We start from the raw sequence: 20,700 nt of genomic DNA on the forward strand, positions 1-20,700 counted from the left end.
CCTGGGCTTCTCATTGTGGTGGCTTCTCTTGTTGCGAGCGTGGGCTCCAGGGCTCCAGAGCTTCAGCAGCTGTGGCTCCCCAGCGCTCGGGCCCAGGCTCAGTAGTTGTGGTAAACAGGCTTAGTTGCTCCTCGGCATGGGGGGTCTTCCCAGATCAGGGATTGAACCTGTGTGCCCTACATTGGCAGGCACATTCTTTACCGCTCAGCCGCCAGGGAAGCCCACCTCAGATCACTTTGATACCTGTTGGTTGATTTTACGTTCTGCAAATATGCACCATTCAGAGCTGCAGCCCATGGCGGGCAGTGGGAGATATATTCAAGCAGGTTGACTTTTAGTCAATATGACGACAGTATTACCTTGTTTAATGTGTACGATGGTGGTTTGAAACATCAAATCAAGAGGTTTACAATGTCAGAAAAGATGAGGGAGCGCAGGAAGAAAGCCATCCCGACACCACTTCTCAGCGCCTTTCACTATCTGCCCGACAGGCCATCATGATCGGGGACGACATCGTGGGCGACGTGGGCGGTGCCCAGAGGTACGGGATGAGAGCCCTGCAGGTGCGGACCGGGAAGTTCAGGTAAGCGCCCGTGGGAGCCTGACTCCCATAGCCTGCCTGCCTCATGGATTCTAGGGTTTCACTTTTCATCTCCAAAATAAAGGGTGTTTCTCCTTGCAGATGGAAGAGCAGATTGTGGGCACCCAGTGACTTTTTGGTAACTGCACCCTGGACAGGCCTGGGTGCCTGTTAGTAGCAGAGAGCGGCAGGGAAAGCAGCTTTTGATACGGGGTCTGAGTTTCAGACCTGGGGTTGGAGAAGGGTGCCGTGCAGAGACCATGCACTAAAGGCTCTGGCCGGTTGCCGAGCCCACTGCCTGCAGAGCCTGGGCCTCGTGCCCTTGGCCCCATGGCAGACGGGTCACTCTGCTCGGAGGTTACAGCTGCTGTGCGCGACTCCTCTGGTCACTGCCTGTCCTTTTCCTCCACGTGTCTGGCTCTCTCACCTAAAGATGACAGGTGTGTGGCCAGGGATGAGTCAGGGACACTTGGGAGCTGAGCCTCCATCTCCAGAGTGTCTTCTCTGCTGGGAAGTCAGCCTGGCGTCACTTGGGTCGCCATCAGGCTCCTGTCGGGGTCCGGGCACTTGCTATGTGTGGAGGTGCCCTGCGGTGTCCGAGTGTGGCTCTCTCACCCGTCTCAGACGTCAGAGTGTCGTTCTGCCTGACTCTAGGTGGTTTTGACTGTGGCCATTCAGAGGAAGTACTGTTTTGTGGATGCTGCAGAGACTTACTTAAAACGTGGTTGCCTTGGGTATTTGGATGTGGGGTGGGGGTGGGGGGGATGGACCTCATCAGCTATGAGCAATCTGCTTAGACCGGGTCAGAGGAGTCGATTCGAGGGCCTGACCCTCACTCTGAGGCCTGTCTCCTGTGTGAGAGACCCAGGCGGCCTTTGGGTTTGGGACAGGTGGGGGAACACCAGGCGAGTGAGCAAGTCTTAGCGTCCCTGGGGGTCTGGGACCAAGAAGTCCCTTCCAGCCTCTTCCTGGCCCTCCCAGGGTGTCAGAGGCCCCCCTTGAAGCCCCCAGCATGCCTTGAAACTTGGACCTCCTTTCTCCCCCACATCCTCAAATGAGGGTTTCCAGGATTTCCTGGGTCTCCTTGGCTATGTCCAGCTTATGTCTGACTCAAAGCCTTGCCAACATTCTCTCCCCTGCGGTCCTCTGTCCCCCTCCCTCCAAGTTGCTGAGCAGGAGGACTTGGCGCCCTGATGCTCTGCTGGACGGTGCTGCCGAGTCCCTCATGCCACCTGTCAGGAGCCGGTCCGGCCCAGGGAGCCCCTGTGAGCACAGGCACAGGAGTGGGGCCTCTTTGCTAAGAACACGGTGCTGAGGCTCAGAGCGGGGTGAAGAGTGAGAACCATGTCTTTTTTGTGTGTATGTACTGGGCTATTTCTGATTTCTTAGGAAGAAAAACTTGTCTTCTGGGATTAAATGTAGCCACGGTTGGGGTCTTTCTGGCCAGCCCAAGCCCTGCCCCTGTAACCGAGAAGGTCTTGCCTTTGCCCCAGGCCCCACGTGTACCCCTAGGTCGCTCAGTCCCTAAGGAAGGTCCACATGTGTGGTCAGGAAGCCCACCAGTGGGCAGGTGGGCATGCGGGCGGCTCTGTCCCACCACGCACCACTGGGGTCGGCACTTTTCTGAGGCCCCTGTCGCCCCATCTCCTGGAGAGAGAAACCAATCAACAGCTGGCCTAATTGACGACATACGGATATTCTGGTAACATTTGGATATTTTACAAAACCAGGATAGTAGTCCACCTGCCTCCTTCTCGAGCCACATTTTCTGCCATCTCTGCTCTCCAGCGCCTCGCTGTCTAATGCAGTGGCCACAAGCCACAGGTGCTGGGGAGCCCTGGAGATGAAGCTGGGTTAAAAATGGGCATACATGAGAATTCAAGGACTCGGTGGGAGAAGAACATGAAAGGGTCCATTCATAATATTTCATACCGATCACGTGTTGTAGTCCTGATGCCTTATGTTAATTTCACTTGTTTGTTCTCATTCTTGGCAACATGGCTACTAGAGCGTCCTGGCTCGCCTCACTGCTCACACCCATCCGGGTGCCTTTCTGGTGGACAGCGGGGCCCCTGCACGGCCGCCTTCTCCCTGCAGATGGCACTCTTGGTGCATGAGGCCTGTGTGGCACTTGCTTGAAGCTCACGGCAGGCCCTGTAGCTGGCTTGGGGCCAGTGAGCAGCCTTGGCACTTTGGTACCCTGGAGACTGGGCCAGCATTCCAACCCTCCAACCCCCCACCCCCTGGGGCAGCACCCAACTTCCCCCTCTAGGGTGGCCCTGCCTGCCCCCTGGAGCTCTCCACCCCTCTGGCCACCTCTGCGAGCCGGCCACACTAGGTCTGAAGGTCGTCGTGGCCCATGTCTGCACCAGACAGGAGCTGGGCGGGGACAGTGAGGTGTCCTTACTGTGCGCTGGGCCTCTCCTCTGAGTGGCCCGAGTGGGTGCACTGTGTCCCCTGCTGGTGGCCCTGGCCCAGCCCTGACTGCACTGGGGGATCGAGGCGGGTGGAGCATGGCCTTGTCCCAGGGCACAGGTGGCAGAGAGCCCTGCAGTGAGGAGCCTGGTGCTCACGCTGGGCCACGTGGCTTCTCCACTGGCTAGAGGCCGAGGCCGCATGGGGAGGCTGAACAAGTGTGAATCTCGATGGGGGTCTGGCCTCTCTCTGGGACTGGAGTGGGTGGCGCTGGTGGCCTCTGGACAGCCCCACTGCAGGTGCCCCTCAGGCCAGCGTCTTCTGGCTGTGCATGCACTCACACACACACGTGCGTGTACGAGGTTGTGGGTCCGACCACGGCACTGCTGGGGGCGTGGGACTTGGACTTGCCCACGGCTGGGAGGTCTCCCTGTGACCTTCCATGTCTTCGTCCTCCTCTCTCCTTCCTGCTTGTATCGCAAAATGGCCCAAAGAGAAAAGGGTGAAGTGTCAGAGTGGGGCGAGGTCACGGGGGCCTGAGCTTCGGAAGGAGGGCTTCATAGGGCCTGCCCCTACTGTTACCGGCAGGAAGGCTCAGGGCCTGCAGAAAAGCGGGCCAGGCCCCCTCCGCCAACCCCAGTGTCTGGAGCCAGCGAAGCTCCCAGGGCAGACAGCGTGCAAACACAACCCGCCCAGCAGGGCAGCAGAGTCATGGCTGAAACCACACAAAGCTTGCTGATCATACCTGCTCTGCCTGGAAGTCCAGCCCAGCCAGGGTGTGGTCCTCACCCGGCCGGCAGGTAAGGCCTTTTGGGCGTTCTCCCTGTTTGCCCCTTCCTGGCATGTGTGACGCACCAGGGCTGCCGGCAGAACCTTCCAGCCTGAAGCCAGAAGCCACTGCGCCTGCAGCTCCGTAAGGTCCCGTCCCAACTCTCCCGGGGCCCTGAGCCCCTTGATGACAGGTCCTCATGGTGCCAGTGAGTCCTGGAGATCAGGGTGCAGGCTCCCCCGCCACCAGAGGCCTTCCCAGTTGAGTTGGCTACAGCCTTGCCCCAGGCCACCTGGCGAGGTTTGGCAGAGCCTGGGCTGGAGCCTGGTTGCTCCGCCCCCAGGTGGGTGCTTCTGCCTCTGTTTTCTTCCTGGGAACACCTAGGCCTTGCGGTCAGATTCCAGGAGCTGCAGGAGTCATGGTCCCAGCTGCGCTTCAGGGCGCAGGCAGGGCTTGGTGGCTGAGTGGTGGGGGGCTGGGCTGGGAGAGCTGCCGCCCCCACCCCCTGGCACCACGGCCCCCTTCTTCTCTCCTAAGGACAGGCCTCATCTTCTGTGGGAGCCGGGCCCTGTGCACCCTTATTTTGACAAATTCAGGCCAGAGACGTCCTTCCTAGCAGCGAGATGCTGTCTCCCCAGTGGAGGAGGAGGCACTCAGGACATCTCGTTGACCCTTCACACCTCCTGACAGCCCCCCGCCCGACCCCTCCTCCTGGGGACATGCCAGGAACAGAGCGAGGACCCCTGGACGGCTGCCCCTTGCACCCGCACAGCAGGCGTCTCACGGCAGGGCCCACGCTGGTCGTGCTGTGTCAGTAACTCAGCCGCGTGGAGCCTGCTCTGGGTGTCTTTTTGTTATTTACTCACGGCTGGATAACGTTTTATGAGCTCAGAACGTTCTTGACAAGCAGTTTGCCCTTTTGGACTTGGGAGGGGCCCTCAACTGGGGCTGGCGCTCCGTCCACACCGAAGCTGGGCTGGGGCTAGGGTCCCCATGGTCACTGTTCTCTCAGCCGGGGGTGAGGGGGGCAGGCAGATTCCAGCCACTTTGCACAAGGCTGGAGGATGTGGGGTGCAGAGAATCTGGTGGTGGAACCAGAGGCTGGCGTGGAACCGGCCAGGTCCGACTTGGCCCTGACACAGTGGCTGCCCGAGCCTGTCCCTTGACCCTGTCTCCCATCACTTTGCAGCCACTGACTTCAAAGCTTCCTTAGGAGGCTCTGGTTCCTCTTTGGAATGAGATGGAGTTTTTTTCTAGGGCCAGGTGGTATTTGAAGGAAGTGAGTGAACCCGGGCATTGGCTTTCCAGCAGTCACAGTTGTCAGCATGAGACTCTTGGAGGCCAGGGTTGTGGGTGGTGGCCTGGCCGGCAGACCCAAGGATCAGGAGCCCACCAACCCTGGTCCCATTGTGGAGCACATGTGCTCCAGGCGGGACCCTCTGCCTCGTGGAGTGAGTGCTCCTGAACCTCAGGCCTTTGGTAGACGCTCCCGGCCGGGGAGGGGCCTCCATGTAGCTTCAGGCGGGGCTGCAGGCTGAGCACAGAGACTGGAGATGGCCAGCTACTGCCCGGCCGCAGCCCGGCCCGCCCAGCTGCGGAGAACCAGTTAATGCCGGGCTTGGGGGCCTCAGCCCTGGGTCCCGCGGGCTCCATCCTGGCTGCCAGCTTGGGGAGGGTCTGGGAACAGCCCCACCGAGGGACATCAGTGGACCAGTGGTCAGCCCAGCAGGCAGCCTCAGGCTGGGTCGGTCTGGAGCGTGCGGAGCTCCTGGCCACAGCAATGGGTATGTGATCCGAGCTAGGCCTAGGATTTCAAGAACCCCTAGGAAAGTCGCCAGTGAAATAGAAGCTGAGAAGTACCAGTAGCCATCTGTGTCATTCCAGGGGAAAGCCTGTCTAAGGGTGAAGCTGACAAGCAGGCAAGGGGAGCCTGGAGACAGAGAGAGAGGGAAAGGAAGAGAGAGTCCCCATTGTTGGAGCACCTGGATCTAGCTCTGCCTGAAGCTGGTCCCACCTCTGGCCTTTGAAGTCGAGCGGGCCAGTGAATTAGCGTTTTGGTTAGCAATGCCCCAGGAGCAGTGTGGTACCACGGGTTGGTCCAGAAAGCCGTCTCCCCCGGGCGGGTCGACCATGATGTGTGCCCACTGGGGAACCCGCCCCAGGGTGCTGCTGCTTACGCAGGTGGACGGCGTGGTGTGCTCCGACAGCGCAGTGGGAGTCTCTTCCTTTCTCTCTCTGTCTGCAGGCTCGCCTTTTCTGCTTGTGTGGTGTGCAAGCCCCGGTCTCCATGCTGCCCGCCACCTTTTTAAAATAGTCCTTGCAATGTTAGCATTTAGATAAATTCTTTTATTGTAATCTGTATTTCTTTCCATTTCTACCTTCCATTTTATTTCCAAAATTTTTAAAAACAGAATCCAGAGCATCTTCAATATAGTATCTATAATATTCCATCATAACCCACAGTATTCAAAAACTACCAGACCCACAAAAAACCTCCCCAGAAAAGTATGGTCCCTATGCTAAAAATGTGTTAGACTTTCCCACGCTACCTTGCTGAGTGGCAAATAGAGACCTCGACAGTGGGCTTCAGCTCACAGCCCTGCTGGCTCGTTCTCTCTGCTCTGGAAAGCGCTGGAAGGATCCTCGTTTAACCTCAGAGAAGGCTGCCCTGAAGGTTTATCAGAGCGGTCCCAGAATAGAACAGGCAGCCTGGAGAGGGGTGAGTGCTTGTCCCTGGAGACAAGCTGGGGCAGCTGCAGATGGCACCACTGGGGCCAGAGCCACACACGCGCCCTGAGTCTGCGGCCCTGAAACGGGCACCTGTGAGTTTCTGTCCTTCTGGTTCCACTCCCCCACCACCATCCCTGGGATGACAGCGTTACCGCCTCCTACTTGGAGATGTGGAAACTGCCTCCCAGGCAGGTGAGGGGCCCTGGGACTCGGTTATCCCAGCTGGGCCTGTCATTCACGCCTGATCCACCAACCAGCCTGTGACTTCTTCCTCTCGGTCGTGGGCTGTTAGCATCAGAGCTGGAGCCCAGGGGTTAAAGCCATAGATGCAGGTATGTAGGCGCCTGAGCAGCAGAGGTGGGAAAGAAAGGCATCTCCTTGTTAGAGAGGGTTTGGTTGTATCTTTGCATCCTTGTGTGTGTGCATGCTAAGTTGATTCAGTCACATCCGACTCTGTGACCCCATGGACAAGCCTGCCAGGCTTCTCTGTCCACGGGATTCTCCAGGCAAGAATACTGGAGTGGGTTGCCATGCCCTCCTCCAGGGGATCTTCCTTCCCAACCCAGGGATCGAATCCGAGTCTCTCATGTCTCCTGCATTGGCAGGTGGGTCCTCTACCACTAGCCCAACCTAGGGAGCCCTTTGCATCCTTGGGTGTCTCCTAAGGGCTTCCCCGATAGCTCAGTTGGTAAAGAATCCGTGTGTCTTCTAAATATGTTATAGCGGAAGTGCAGCATTCTTATCAGAACAGCAGCTGCTGTTTAAAGTGCGTCTGTGCCACCCTCCCACAGGCCTGTGAGCGGGGCTCTTCAGAAGAAAGACCACCTCAAGGCAACTTGGTTAAAGACAGAGCAGCCCAAGTGCCATGATGCTCCTGAGCCGGCGCGCGGCTCTGCCCTGAGCCCCAGGGCCCAGCCAGGCTCCCTGCTCACACACAGGACCCTGGGTCGCTGGACACAGGCCTCCTCGCAAGGCAGATTCCCTTCCTGGCCTGGGAGCGGGCGCTCCGGCTCCTCTGCTTCCGTGTCCAGTGCCAGGACATGGCCCACGGGTTGGTGGGGACACTGTGCACCCTCTGAGTTCCTTCATCCAGCAACGGGCAGGGTGGAGACCCTGGTCCCCGTGACCAAAATCAATGCCTTCTCTGGGCCACCACACACGCGCAGCCATCTGTGACCTCCCTGCAGCAGCCCCCACCCCCCAAGGTCCCATACCCTGGCTCACACACACACACACACCACACACACACTCACACACACACTCTCTCACACTCACACACACACACTCTCTCACACACACACACACACACACTCTCTCACACACACTCACACACACACACACGGATTTGAACCTGAAGGGTGGCTGCCCAAGGGTGGGCTTCCGGACCCTGGCACACACACATACACACACTCACACATACACACTTACACACACACACACACACACACACACACACACACACGGATTTGAACCTGAAGGGTGGCTGCCCAAGGGTGGGCTCCCAGCCACCCCAGCACGGAGTGGGTGCCCAGGACTGTTGAGTCTGTACTTGCAGACTATAGACCCCAGGCTGGGGGCGGCCGGTGAGTGTATGCCAGGCAGAGCCTGAGTCAGCCCTCCCTGGACTGAGGGGGTCAGAAGGCGGGGTCAAGGCTCCCCTTGCTGAAGGCCCAGGTGCCCCCCCACCCCCCGCCCACCGCCTTGATGTGTGCAGTCCAAGCCCACCTGCCCCTTGGCATCTGGGACGAAGTCTCTGACCCAGGGCAGGGAGGGGCCTGGTAGAGAAGACCCGAGAGGGTGGGCAGGGGCAGCCTCTGAGCTGTGCCGTGCCCTAGGAGGGTCCCGGGGGAGCGCGCAGGGGGCCCAGATGCTCCGCCCTGGGTCCTTCCTCCCGTGCCCGCTCCTGCCCTCACCTCCACCCCTGGCTTTACTGCCCACCCCCGGCCCTCCAGTCTTACAGGGTCAGCACTCCTTTCCCTTCTTCCACACGCTGCTTTCAGCAGGGGCCAGCAGTGGGCACCTTGCTGCCAGCGAGCGGGGGCTTTGAGGGCAGGGTGTGCACCTGCACGCTCACACGCGTGCACACTCAGGCCCTGCAGCCCACCCACCCTCCACCCTGGGCCCTCACCCCTCCTCTGCCAGCCCTCGTGGAGAGCCCCGAGGTGCTGGGCCCGGCTGTGGAGAGACCCCCTGGCAGCGGGATCCCAGGCCTCTCCCTCCAGCCTCTCCCGTGCCCTTCTCTTCCTCCGGCTCCCCTGCATCTGCCCAGGGGAGGGGGCCTGAGAACCCAGGGTTCCTGGCTAAGGTTCCTGGTTCTAGGTCTCCCCTGTGAGCTCACGGGGAGACCAAGGCTCCACGGAGAAGGCGCCCTTCCATCCATCACCACGCCCGTCCTCTGCTGGCCGGAATCCTGCTGTCGTTAAGGCCTTGTCTGATGATGGCTTCCCGGGGTCCTCCCACCTGTAAGGGTCTTAAGGGGCTCCCTCAGCTCTGTATGGGCCTCTGAGTGGCAGAGGGGCCATCTCAAGGTCAAGGGGATCCCGTGGCAAGCTGGGGTCCATGTGGGCTCCCACTCCAGGCCGTTTCTCTTATACCCGAAATACCCCTCACCTCGGGGGGATTGCCTGGAGTTCCCATGGCCTGATAATTTCCAAACCTTTTTGGAGATTTCCAGAAAAGACAAATGCCACGGACCCTTCTCCCAGAGCCAGACCCTGCCCAGATCTTCCTGGTAATTCCATTGCTTCCTTTATTGAGAGGACACTCCAGCCCTGGGGGCAAGTCCTATCTCTGGACTCGCATCTGGGGCGCCGAGGCCTCGCCTGTCTTGACACTGACGGTCTTAAAGATCCCAGGACAGTCATCTCGTCTGATACTCCCTTGTGATACGGCCCAGGTTACGCACTTGGGGCCAGAGCATCACAGAAGCGATGCCGTGTGCGTCTCAGAGAGTCATGTTAGGAAGCGTGCGGTGTTGGTTTGCCAACAACAGTGATGTTTTAACGTGTCTGATTAAGGTGGTGACTGCCATAAAGTTACGTAAAGTTATGGGTTTTCTTCCCTTTGTAATGAATAACTATTCGTGGGGAGACCCTTTGGGTAAGAATCCTGTTTCTCACCCTACTTCATCCACGAGTTTTTTTTTTTTTGGCTGTGCTGGAACTTCATTGCCGCGAGGACTTTTCCTCTAGCTGCGGGGAGCGGGGGCTGCTCCCCAGTTGCGGTGCTCAGGTTGCGGAGCACAGGCTCTGGGTGCTCGGACTTCAGTAGTTGCGGCTCGTGGACTCAGAGTTGCGGCTCCCCGGCTCCAGAGCCCAGGCTTAGCAGTTGTGGCTCACGGGCTCAGTTGCTCTGTGGCATATGGAGGCTTCCCAGACCAGGGATCGAACCCGTGTCTCCTGCATTGGCAGGAGGATTCTTTCCCACTGAGCCACCAAGGAAGCCCCCGTCCACTAGTTTTAATGTCTGTTGTTTCTCCTTGAGCTAACTGTTTCTGTAATGGCCACCAAGTAATTCCATCATTCATTCTTAACATTTGTGATTGATGCTCTATTGTACGGAAGAATGTTCTTTTCTCCCCACTTATTTATTTTTATCCGTGTGGACTCACGGATTCCTGTGTAACCCACTAGGTGATAATCTATAAGCATCGTAATTCATTTGAATGCTCAAGTGGTCACCAGTGTGGCCAGTAACAGTGTCTTCAAGCCGGTTCTGTGTCCTTTTGACCCCCGTCTTCCCGCCCTTTCTTACTTTCTGGCAGAAAAACGGCTTCAGGGTCACTGTGTTCTGTCTCTGCCTCAGTGCCAGAGCCAGCCGTGTCTCCCGGGAGCCCCAGTGCCCTGGAGTGGAAAGTGACTCTTAGAAGCAAAGCCCAGGACACTGGATGTTCAGTTGCCTCTGAGCGTCCCTTCTCTCAGGCCCTCTCCTTGGGCAGAGGTGGGAGACACGCGTGCGCGCGCGTGCGTAATTCACACGTCCGACCACGCGTGTCTCTGTTCCTGCCTGTGCCCATAGAAGACCACGGGTACACATCGACACCTCTGATCCCGCTCCAGCCCCACCGGGCCATCCCAGCCTGGTGCCTTTGCACATCTGTACCTTTGTCCCCTGACAGGAAGAAGCCGGCATCTGTCATTCCTGTTTACTTGTCTGTCACCCTGTACCTGGCTGACCCCCGGCCCTGCTGGACTGTGTCCCTCTCACCGCCCCGCAGCGCTCTCCTTATGAGGGGCTCTGCCCCTCCCATGCCCCCTCCCACGCCAGGGCACCCAGCTGCCTTCCCACCAGAGAGGAAGACCCCAGACCTCCATCCATCTCCCTCCTCGTGCCCTTCTTGTTCCTTGAGCGATAGGACTGGGTTTTCGCCAATTTCATCATCCCCACGTGCCTCGCGCGCGGCAGACACCCTGGTCTGTGTAACTGGGCAACCAGGATCTTCCCCGTTGGAAGAGGCCTTTCAGCTTCCCAGACCATTTTTTTTTTTTTGTCATGGTTCTCACCCTAGCCCCGCGGGTGGGCAGGGGAAGTCGGGCGTTCTGGGGAAGATGCCGACCTGCCCAGGGTCGCCTGGCTGGAGAGAAGGCATTCCAGGGCCGGTTGCCAGCCTGTCTGTCGAGGCTGTCCCCCTTGGCCCCCATGAAAGCCTAGTCACGCGATGTTAGGGGTGTCACCTGGGCTGCTACTGCCGCCACTGTGGCAATCACGTGCTCTGAAGACGGAGAAGAACCCCAGGCTCAAATCCCGGCTCCGCCACCTCCCAGCTGAGCCTCAGTCTTCTCATCTTTAAAATGGAAGTTTGGGGGCAGTAGCGTCAGTGCCTTCAGCACAGGAGGAGCCGGGTGAGCCGACAAGCACAGGGGGAAGTGGGTCTGTGATACACGGGTGCATGCAGCACAGAGCGCCCGAGGCTGCCGACCTGACGCCCCACAGCCCGGGCGTTCCTGAGGGCGGGCTTGGCCAGACCCACGCCCCCGGGTAGAATCACAGGGGTCATCGACTGGGGTGTTCATGTGCCGTTTTGAAAATTCACCCCCGCATCCTCAGATTTCCAAGCGCTCTCCCACATCCTTAGATCCCCAAGCACTCTCCCAAATGGGCTCCCAGCCTCCCCTGCGTGTGGGGAACGGTCAACAGCTTGCACAAGTTTACGGACGTGGACGGCGGAAGGGAAGAATACAACCATGTACCAGGTCTCTCGCCGTTTGTGACCTTGTGGCAGCCAGGCGGAGCAGGGCATACCACGGGGCCAGCCATCGTGAGTCGATAGATGCTTGATTAGGAAGCTTGACTTTTCTTTTAAACAGGGCGCAGGTGGCTATATCCAGGCTTACTACTCGGGGAGGAGGGGCAAGCTCCTACCCTACCCCACCCCATACCCAGATGCAGGGAGACACACCCCATCCTTGCCAGGCCGTCTCCTACCACCCAGAGGGCAGCTCAGCTTTGTAGGCACCTTCATGCGCTCAGCACTGTGTGGGGAGACCAAGTGGCCTGGAGGGTCCCCAGCCCAGTGATGGGCACGGAGTGTGTGTCCTGGGGGGTTGGGGGCACCCGAGGAGGACTCCGTGAGACGCAGAGTGCCAGGGGAGGGGGCGGTGAGGGTGGCGCTCAGGATGTGGGCTCAGCAGGGACAGCATCCGCCCTGCTGTGTCCTGTCTTGGGTCTCCCCAGACTGCCAACTCTGAGTGAGGGATGTGGGCATGGGGCTGAGGACATAGAGGCCCGGGCCGGGGGCCCGGAGGTGCTGGGCTTCTGGAGTCCCCTCAAGGCCCCAGAACGTGACCGAGTGGTGGGTGGGCTGCAGGAGGGAGCCTTGCAGTGTGGTTGCAGTATTTCGGGAGCAGATGCCCCTTGGGAGACTGGTAGTGCCTCTTTGCCCTGGTGCTGGGCGCTCGGGTGCTGGGCGCTCGGGTGCTGGGCACGCAGGGGCTGGATGCTCAGGGGCTAGATACTCAGGGTCTGGGTGCTCAGGTGCTGGGCATTCAGGGGCTGGATTTCTTCCTCCCACAGCACCCGTGGGTTTTCTTTCATTTTTTAGAGTCTCCCAAATGTGAGGTTGTAGAGGCAACGAGCGGCAAGAGGGAGCAATGGTGGCTTGTCAGAAACCACAGCTGTGTGGGGAGGAAGCCAGGGCACAGCTCCCGGCCTGACCAGGTCTGGCCTGGGGCTCAGACAGGGACAGGCTGGCGGAAGGGTGTGAGTTTGGGGGCTTATGGCAGGGAATGACATCTCTGAGCCACCACCTGGCCCGCATGTGACCCTGCACGGGCTACTTTGCGTCTCTGTGCTTCATTCCTGTCTGTGAAGACAGATGCTGCTGCTGCTCTTGTAGGATGCCGTGAGGTCCAGGTGAGCCGGGCAGGTCCAGGTGAGGCCGTGATGAGCTTGTCCCCTCCCTCTCGAGCTCCTGACAGATCTCTCGTGGTTTCTGGCCTCGTCAGTAGCTTGGCTCTGGCTTACGCAGGGCCAGGAAGAGCTCAGTGATGCAGCTGTGGAAAGTAGCCATCAGGACATGCACATACTTCACATAAATATTCATCGGAAGGACTGATGCTGAAGCTGAAACTCCAATCCTTTGACCAGCTGGTGCGAAGAACTGACTCATTTGAAAAGACCCTGATGCTGGGAAAAATTGAAGGCGGGAGGAGAAGGAGATGACAGAGGATGGGATGGTTGGATGGCATCACTGACTTGACGGACATGAATTTTAATAAACTCTGGAAGTTGGTGATGGACAGGGAGGCCTGGCGTGCTGCAGGCCATTGGGTCACAAAGAGTTGGACATGACTGAGTGACTGAACTGAACTGAACTGAACTACTTTCATGGGGTCTGGGTATTTTCTCATGTGCCTTGCTCCCTGGAGCCCAGTGGTTAAGCACACAGGCCCTGGGACCTGATGCCCTCCGTGTGCTCAGCTGTGTGGCTGTGGGCTGGTTACCTAACCTCTCTGTGCCTCAGCTTCCTCACTGTGGATGTGTCTCCTTCTTACCGTTGTTGGGAAAATCCTAATTGTAACAGGGATAGACACGGGACCTTCACCTAAGGTCACAGAGCGGATGAGAGCCCCTCTTTGAACCCTGGAGTCGACTCCATAGCCAGTGCTCTGAATCGTCCCCCATGTACCATGTTACCTTGTGAGTACGGTCCATTTCTTTCTGGACCATTCTAGACTAGTCCAGTGGAGTTTGTTGCCCTCCAGGGGTGCATTCTGTGAAGTCCGGCTGGGCAGGGGTGCCAGCACTTTGAGGAGCTGCTCCCAGCTGCCAAGGGAGCTGAGCCCAGGGGCTCAGGGTCTGTCCTCAGGCCAGGGCCCAAGCCCCAGTTCTGCTATGGTCCTTCAGGGGACCAACTGGGGGGGCCTTCCAGACCCTGCTGTAATTCAGCCTGCGCATCTGTCTTGTCTGTGTTGGGGCTGCCTCAGATTCTGCTGGGCTGGGGTGGAAGTTCTGCTTTGAAAGCATTTAGGAGCTTGAGAGAAGGAAATGACAACCCTCCAGTGTTCTTGCCTGGAGAATCCCAGGGACGGGGGAGCCTGGTGGGCTGCCATCTGTGGGGTCACACAGAGTCGGACACGACTGAACGACTGAGCAGCAGCAGCAGCAGGAGCTGGAGAAGCAGATGAATGAGCTCAGACCTGTCCCTCACTCGTTGCTGACCATTCTGCTCCCCCAGGCCTCATGGATCTCACGGATGCTGCGGCTGGAGCCCGGCAGGATCCTGGCAGTGTGTCTGTGTCATTCCTTGTCTCGTTCTGGCCAGCATCAGCCAGGACGGGGAAGACGGGGTTAGCCTTCTTTGGAACCCCCCAGTAAAGAGGAAACCTCAGTGTTTCCACGTGAAATGGTTTAACATAAACTCCAGTCCAGCCCCGCTGAGGCCGCCCCAGACGCATCTTGCCAGGGCAGGGTGGCAGCTCACGAGCACCTCCTAGCGTCCGAGCTCCTCTCTGCAGGCCTGAGTAGGTGGGCAGCACTCGGGCCGCTGGCCAAGGGACCCGGCCTCCAGGTGACCAGCTGGTGCATCCCTGAGCCCGCATGGATGTCTGCCTGAGGTCCCGTGAGCCCAGGGGGGAGGCTGAAGGAGGGGAGGGGAGAAGGGCAGGGAAACTTCTGGGTCACTTTGTTAGTGACCTTCAGAAGGCAGGAAGCAGGCCAGGGTCCCACTTGACTGGAGACCGTTGGGAACCTGAGTTATTTAAGAGCCAATCTGTGCGGCAGCTCTGAGCCCAGGAGAATCAGACCGGTCTGGCAAGGACTGGTTTAGGACAGTGGGCCTTGATGGGTCCTATTGGAAGCTGCTCCACCCTCCTCCACTGCCGGGAGCTGGATGGACTGAGCTGTGAGGGTCTGGGTGTGGACTGTGGCCCGGGCCCTCGCACAGCAAGCCTGTAAGGTAAATACAGCGTTTCCGGGTTCTGAGCAACAGAAACATTTAGTAACCTGGTGGGACCCAGGAGTCAAACCAAGTATGTCTGACTGCAGAGCCCTGACCACAGCCCCCACCCCGCTCACCTGGACTCAGCTTCCCCACCTTCTTTCTCCATCTCTGTGCTGCCAGGAGACGGGAACACAGTGCCCGGGGTGTCAAGGGCCCCCGGGAGATGTCAGGGTTTCAGGTGTCTGCCCGTGTGGCGGGGGTTTCTCATTGTTGTTCAGAAGTGGGGACGCAGGTGGGAGGCTCCGGGCGGCGTGAATCAGGCTGCCGGGAGTGGGTGGCAGGCGTGCCCAGCCTGCTGGAGCCCGTCAGGCAGTCGGGTGAGGCGGGGAGGCCGGGACCTGTTGACGACTGTTGGCACCGGTGTTTGGAGCCTGTTCTGCACCCCCAACCCCGGCCCAGCCCCAGGCCTGAATCAGATGCCAGGAGCCCAGAGCTCCCTGAGCCCTTTCACTGGTCCATCCAAAGACGTACCTGAAGGCCGTTCCCATCAGAGATAACAGCTCACTTGCCACCCTGCCCCCATTTCAAAGATGAGGAAACTGAGGCCACAGAGCTAGGTGGCTGGCATGAGGGCCTGCCCCAAGGGCCAGGCTCCCCATCTCCTGCTCCCTTGGGCCCCCCATCTCTGTGCCCAGTGCTCTGGGCAGAGTGGAGGCCAAGGTGACCCAAGACGTTGGAGGTCTCAGCCAGGTGTGAGTAATGCAGGCTGCCTCGTAAGCAGGAGCTGCCGAGTTGCCTGGATAAGCGTGTGGGTTTGTCCCGCCACCAAGCAGTGATTCGGTGCGGGCAGGTGTGGCCCAGGGGCCACGGTGGGAAAAGACCCTCCTAGGACTCGGGGTTCTGACTCTCCGGTCCTGACTGGACTCTCTTCCTGGCGCCCCTGTTCCGGTTGCCCCTTGCCCGGGTGACCCGCCAGAACCTCCCACCCTGGTGCCCAGGGCGGGGCCCACCGCACCCACCGGGTGTGGCTCTTTGCAGGGGCTCCCCACCAGCTGCATGGACCCCCGCCTGCCGTCTCTGCCCACCCTTAGTGTTCTCGGTGAGGAAGGGAGAGGCCCGCCGCCCCGAGGCTCTGGTCCGCGCGCACCCAGCCCCTTCGGGAGAGCGGGCCGCTGCTCCGGCCGAAGGGAAGGTGTGGACAGGCCTCCTTCCCCCGAGATGGAGGCCGCCCACGTTCGCTCTGGACCGGGCAGGTGACTGCTGGGGATTTGCCGATTGGCTCCTGAGGAGACGGGCGGTGATGAGGTTACAGGCAGACCTTCCATTTCTTGAGAGGCGCGCACATCTAGGAACCCTCGGGGATTGACTGTCCAGGTGCGTCCCTCCCACCCCGTCCTGCACGAAAGTAAGCCCAGCGTGGCTGCTGACTTGCGCGGGTCACCCGGGTATCTGGGAGCTGACTCAAGTTCTGCTCGCAGCGCAGGCTCTCACCACCTCTTAAACCCTGCATGGCGAAGGAGGGAGGCGCTTTCTGAGAAGTTGTGCTCCCTCCCGAGATAGTTTAAGGCACTTTGCTTCTCAAAATACTACAGGGATTGGATTATTTTTAGCCCGTCCTCGTGCAGTCTGGGGGGTACTCTTGCTGTCACTTGGGCAGATGGACTTCAAGTGTAGGATGGTTGTTCAGGGCTTCTTTCTGGGGGGACTTGGATCTTGGATGGTTGGAGGAAATGTGGGGTGCCCCTGAGGTGTACTGGGAGCCCCCCAAGTGTCCCCTCTGGCTCTTCAGCTCTTAAAACTAAAATGCCCCCTTCATTTCCTGAGTCCCCCAAGGAGAGGCCGCGAAGCCTCTGCAGTCAGAGCCACCTGCCTGAGTTCAGTCACTTGAGGCCTCAGTTTCCGTATCTTTAAAATGGGTCTCTGAGGGAGACCAGAACGGCGTGTTGTGCAGAAAGCGTTAAGCACATTTCCCGCACGTGGTGAGCGGGTGGCAAGCTCTGGCTGTTGTCATTTTTGTTGGTGTCCCCATCAGAGTGATGATGGGGGCACAGGCTTGGGTGAACCCTGGCGGGGAAGGCTAGCATCCCTGCGGCACCGCTGTCCACGGAGTCCGCAGAGGTGCTCTGGGTGGGTGGGCAGGCGTGCCTGGGCCCTTGGGCCTCCAGAGACAGGGGTCCCCACCTGAGCCGGGAGTGCAGCTCAGGCCGTGGCCGCCCCCTGTTCCCCCAGGTCGCCCTGCAGGAGGGGCCTTTCACCAGAATCCAGAGCCCGTGGGCATCTGGAGTGGCTCACAGCATCCTGAGGGAAGCTGCCCACACAGGCTCAGAGCCTGGGATGCTGGTTCCTTCCACCAGGGTCCCCAGACCCCATCGGCCTGGGCCCCCACCTGCAGCCTGCTCCGTGTACTCCACTCGCTGTCAGCAGTTGGAACGGCATTTTCTCTCAGGGCCTGAGGGCTGCAGGAACGTGAACATCTTCTGCAACAGCCCCGAGGGTCTGCACAGGTGGGGTGCTGAGACCAGTGGGCCAGAGTGCCTGGTGGCTTACGTGGACACTCATCCCCTCTCCTGACCATTGAGCCCATTCCTGGGTTCTGGCTCAGGCAGGGCTCCAGAGCCCCCAGGAACTGGAGCCAGGAGTTGCAGCTAATGGGGCCCCCAAATACCTTAAGGGGTTCATGAAGATGTTTTAATTTCTTTCAAAATTAAAAGGAAAAAAAACCCTCAAACTTTTAAGGTCAAAGAAAATGTTTAAAAAAATCTTTTTTCTCATGTCAGAAATACATGATACTTTTGAGGCTCACAGAAATCTGTTAAATTACTTACATTCTTCTTCTGGAAAAGGAGGCCCCTAAAGTCATTGAGCACCAGGCGCACCCTTGCCGTGTGAGAGCCTCCACGCCCCCTCAGCAGGCCCGGGGTCCCGAGTGCCGTGGACCAGGAGGCGTCTGTGGCAAGATGAGCGCTCATGGCCCCCTGGGCCCAGATGGTGGATGAGGTCTGAGCCTGACTCATCAGGTGGACTTTTATCCTGAGCTGCTTTGTGGGGAGAGTGGGGCAGGGCTCTCTGGTCGGCAGGAATGTGGCCTTTGGCTCCAAGTGGGATGAACTTCTGAACCCCGGGGCTCAGCCCCAGTGGACTCCACGCAGCAGCTCCAGTGGTAGACAGCTTCACATCTTGCGAGACAGCAGTGTGGACCTGGGACAGGGCCTCCTGTGGGGTCAAGGGCATCGTGGTCCCATCAGCCAGAGCCCCTGTGAACGTATCCCTCAGTACACGCGGCACGGGCTTCCTAGAACACACTGGGGGCCAGGGGCTTCTGATGTTATCTGCAGACTCTGTGATGCTGGAGGGCAGAGAGGATGGTCCCCTTCTGCTTGGATTCCCACCTGGAAGGGGTGCCACCTCCCCGAGGAGTGGGCAAGATGCTGCCATCTGCACAGGGGCGGCCCGTGCCCACACTTGGCCTCTGCCTCCAGGGAACAGGAGCATCACAGCGGGGGCCTCTGAGAGGCTCTGCTGAGACACCCCTCCTGAACCGGAAGTGGAAGGCCCTGCAGGCCTGGAGCCTGAGTCACGGAAGACCTTTGTTGCGTATCTGCCCTCCTGACCTTCTCGTGGCGCCTGTGGCCCACAGCTAGGGTGCTCTGCCAGCAGCTCCCCTCAGCGACCTGCCCGGCTCCGTTTGGTACCTGCAGGGCGCCCTCAGGCGGGCGATAGTCCAGGTGTGAACCTGGCCCTTCTCCGAAGCACCTGTGTCCTCACCTGGAAACGGGGGTGGAGCGCTGTCTGGACTTCACAGGCATGGCAGGATTGAATGAGAGCATGCTTCTCCCACGGCCGAGTCACACCTGGCCCGAGTTGGAAGCTCCACAGGCGGCCCCGCTTCCTCCACAATCGTTATTACAACTCACCGCTTGGGGCGGCTCACAGTCTGGTGTCAGCCTCCAGCTCTTCTCCTGGGGAGTTGAGGGGCCTTCTCAGCCTCCGGGGGGTGAGCCCTGCCTCTCCCCTCTGTCGCTCACCCCAGGTGACCCTGGCAGTGCACCCACCGCCCACTCTGAGGCCCTTAGTGGCCAGGCCACTCATCTGGTCCTGACGCTCTGGTCCTTAGTTCACGGGCAGGGGGTCTCTGGGTCTTTGTGGAGCCTGGAAATGTAAGCAGCTCACGGCTGCTCCCAGGGAGCCAAGAGGAGGGCCCAAAATCCACAGGCAGCATGCAAGACTCAACAGGGTGTGTGTGCACACGTGTCTGTGTGTGAAAGAGGATGTGTGCGCACATGTATGTGAGGGTGTGTGTGCATGTGTGTGTGTGAGGGCCTGTGCACACATGTGTATGTGTGAGAGGGTGTGTGTGTGAGAGGGTGTGTGTTCATGCATGTGTATGTGTGTGAGAGGGGGTGTGTGTGTGTGTATGCAGGGCATATGTGAGTGTGTCTCCAAGAATGCATGAGTATGTGTGTAAGTGTGCACTTGGAGGATAACTGTGGTTTTCGATTTTCCTATGTTTCTGAAAATCAGTGCAGAATCTTCTGGTGCAGTTTGGGTCTGTAAGGCTGACACCGTCGTTCTGCTCCAAGTGAGGTAAGAAGTTCAGTCGCGGAGAAAACACAGCTGCCTGCTGCCATTAGATGCTCATTGGTCCAGCTCTGGACCCTGATTGTCGCAGCTCAGAATGAGCTTCAGAAAGAGGCAGGAAGAGGGGGAGGGGCTGTGTTCCATTTCAGCCGGTGCTGCTGGAATCGGGGTCGCCAGGCTGTCCTCCCAGCCAAGCCATCAGGAAGGTCCAGGGTGTGCCTGACGCTGTGAGGGGCTCAGGGTCCATAGGAGCACGGTGGGGGGAGGTACTGCTACACCACCATCGTATCCTGACCTTGGACAACGGATGGGGAGGGGAGGGTCACCTTGTGCCAGCTGTGCCCGGAGCCATGTCGGGTGCTGTGCATGGCAGGGCAGTGGTCAGCCGCTCACACGTTACATATCAAAGGCCCCTGCCAGCTGCTGGGATGTGCTTGGTAAGTATTCACTCACATTCTTAGCTAAATAATAAGACAGTGAAAGACTTCATCAAGTCACTGAGAGAAGTCCAGGGTCATCCCGAAGGCTTCGTCTCTCGTGTCCCACGCTGACCCCTGCAGTCACCTCCTGTCCCCGTCGGGATCACCGTGGCTGCAGCTGCTGGACACCAGCTGGCCATGGCTTCAGCCATCGGGATGGTTATTTTCTGAAGAAAGCAGTTGGAGATCCTCAGAGCCAGGGTTGGCACTGCCCTTCAACACGGGCTGTATCATCCGTCTTTTTTGATCCACCAGACTTACTATCAGGGTAAATCCAGACTGAGGCCTGAAGTTTAGGCAACTTGGAGGAGAGGGGCATTTTAAGGAAAAGAATACTGTAGATTAATGAATGTAATGTAGGTTGGAAAGAATTGAAAACATATGTCCTCACATACGTACATGAGTGTACACAAATGTGTAGACGAGGGTTCAGAGCAGCATCATTCATAACATCCCCAAAGTGGAAACAGCCCAGGTGTCCATCCACTGATGAATGGACAGGCAGAGTGCGGCCTCTCTCCAGGCAGTGGGGTGCTATTCACACGTGGAGAAGAATGAGGTACTGATTCACGCTTTGACGAGGATGAGCCTTGGAAGCGTTATGCTGAATGGAAGAAGCCGCACACACGAAAGCCACATGCTGCGTGGTTCCATTTGTAGGAAATGTCCAGAACAGGCAAGTCTGTAGAGATAGAGGTACATTAGTGGTCGCCAGGGGGCTGCAGGGGAGCCAGGGATGGTGACGGGCAATTGACATGTTTAGGGTTTT

The 20,700-nt window shown here is 58.8% G+C and overlaps 1 protein-coding gene across 4 annotated transcripts in view; it reads left to right on the forward strand.

Annotated features, from left to right (window-relative positions):
* LHPP (phospholysine phosphohistidine inorganic pyrophosphate phosphatase) overlaps positions 1-20,700 on the forward strand; it is a 128,143-nt gene that overhangs the window by 44,707 nt on the left and 62,736 nt on the right. For 2 of the 4 annotated variants that reach the window (XM_061403812.1, XM_061403815.1), the window contains exon 6: positions 492-583. The exons of 1 other annotated variant lie outside the window; for it this stretch is intronic. In XM_061403812.1, the coding sequence (XP_061259796.1) occupies positions 492-583 (92 nt within the window). Of the gene's footprint in view, positions 1-491; positions 584-17,103; positions 17,999-20,700 lie in introns of those variants that run through there. One more of the 4 variants, XM_061403813.1, reaches the window with a different exon arrangement.

This window comes from Bos javanicus, chromosome 26 (assembly GCF_032452875.1).
Source record: "Bos javanicus breed banteng chromosome 26, ARS-OSU_banteng_1.0, whole genome shotgun sequence".
Classification (NCBI taxonomy): Eukaryota; Metazoa; Chordata; class Mammalia; order Artiodactyla; family Bovidae; genus Bos; species Bos javanicus.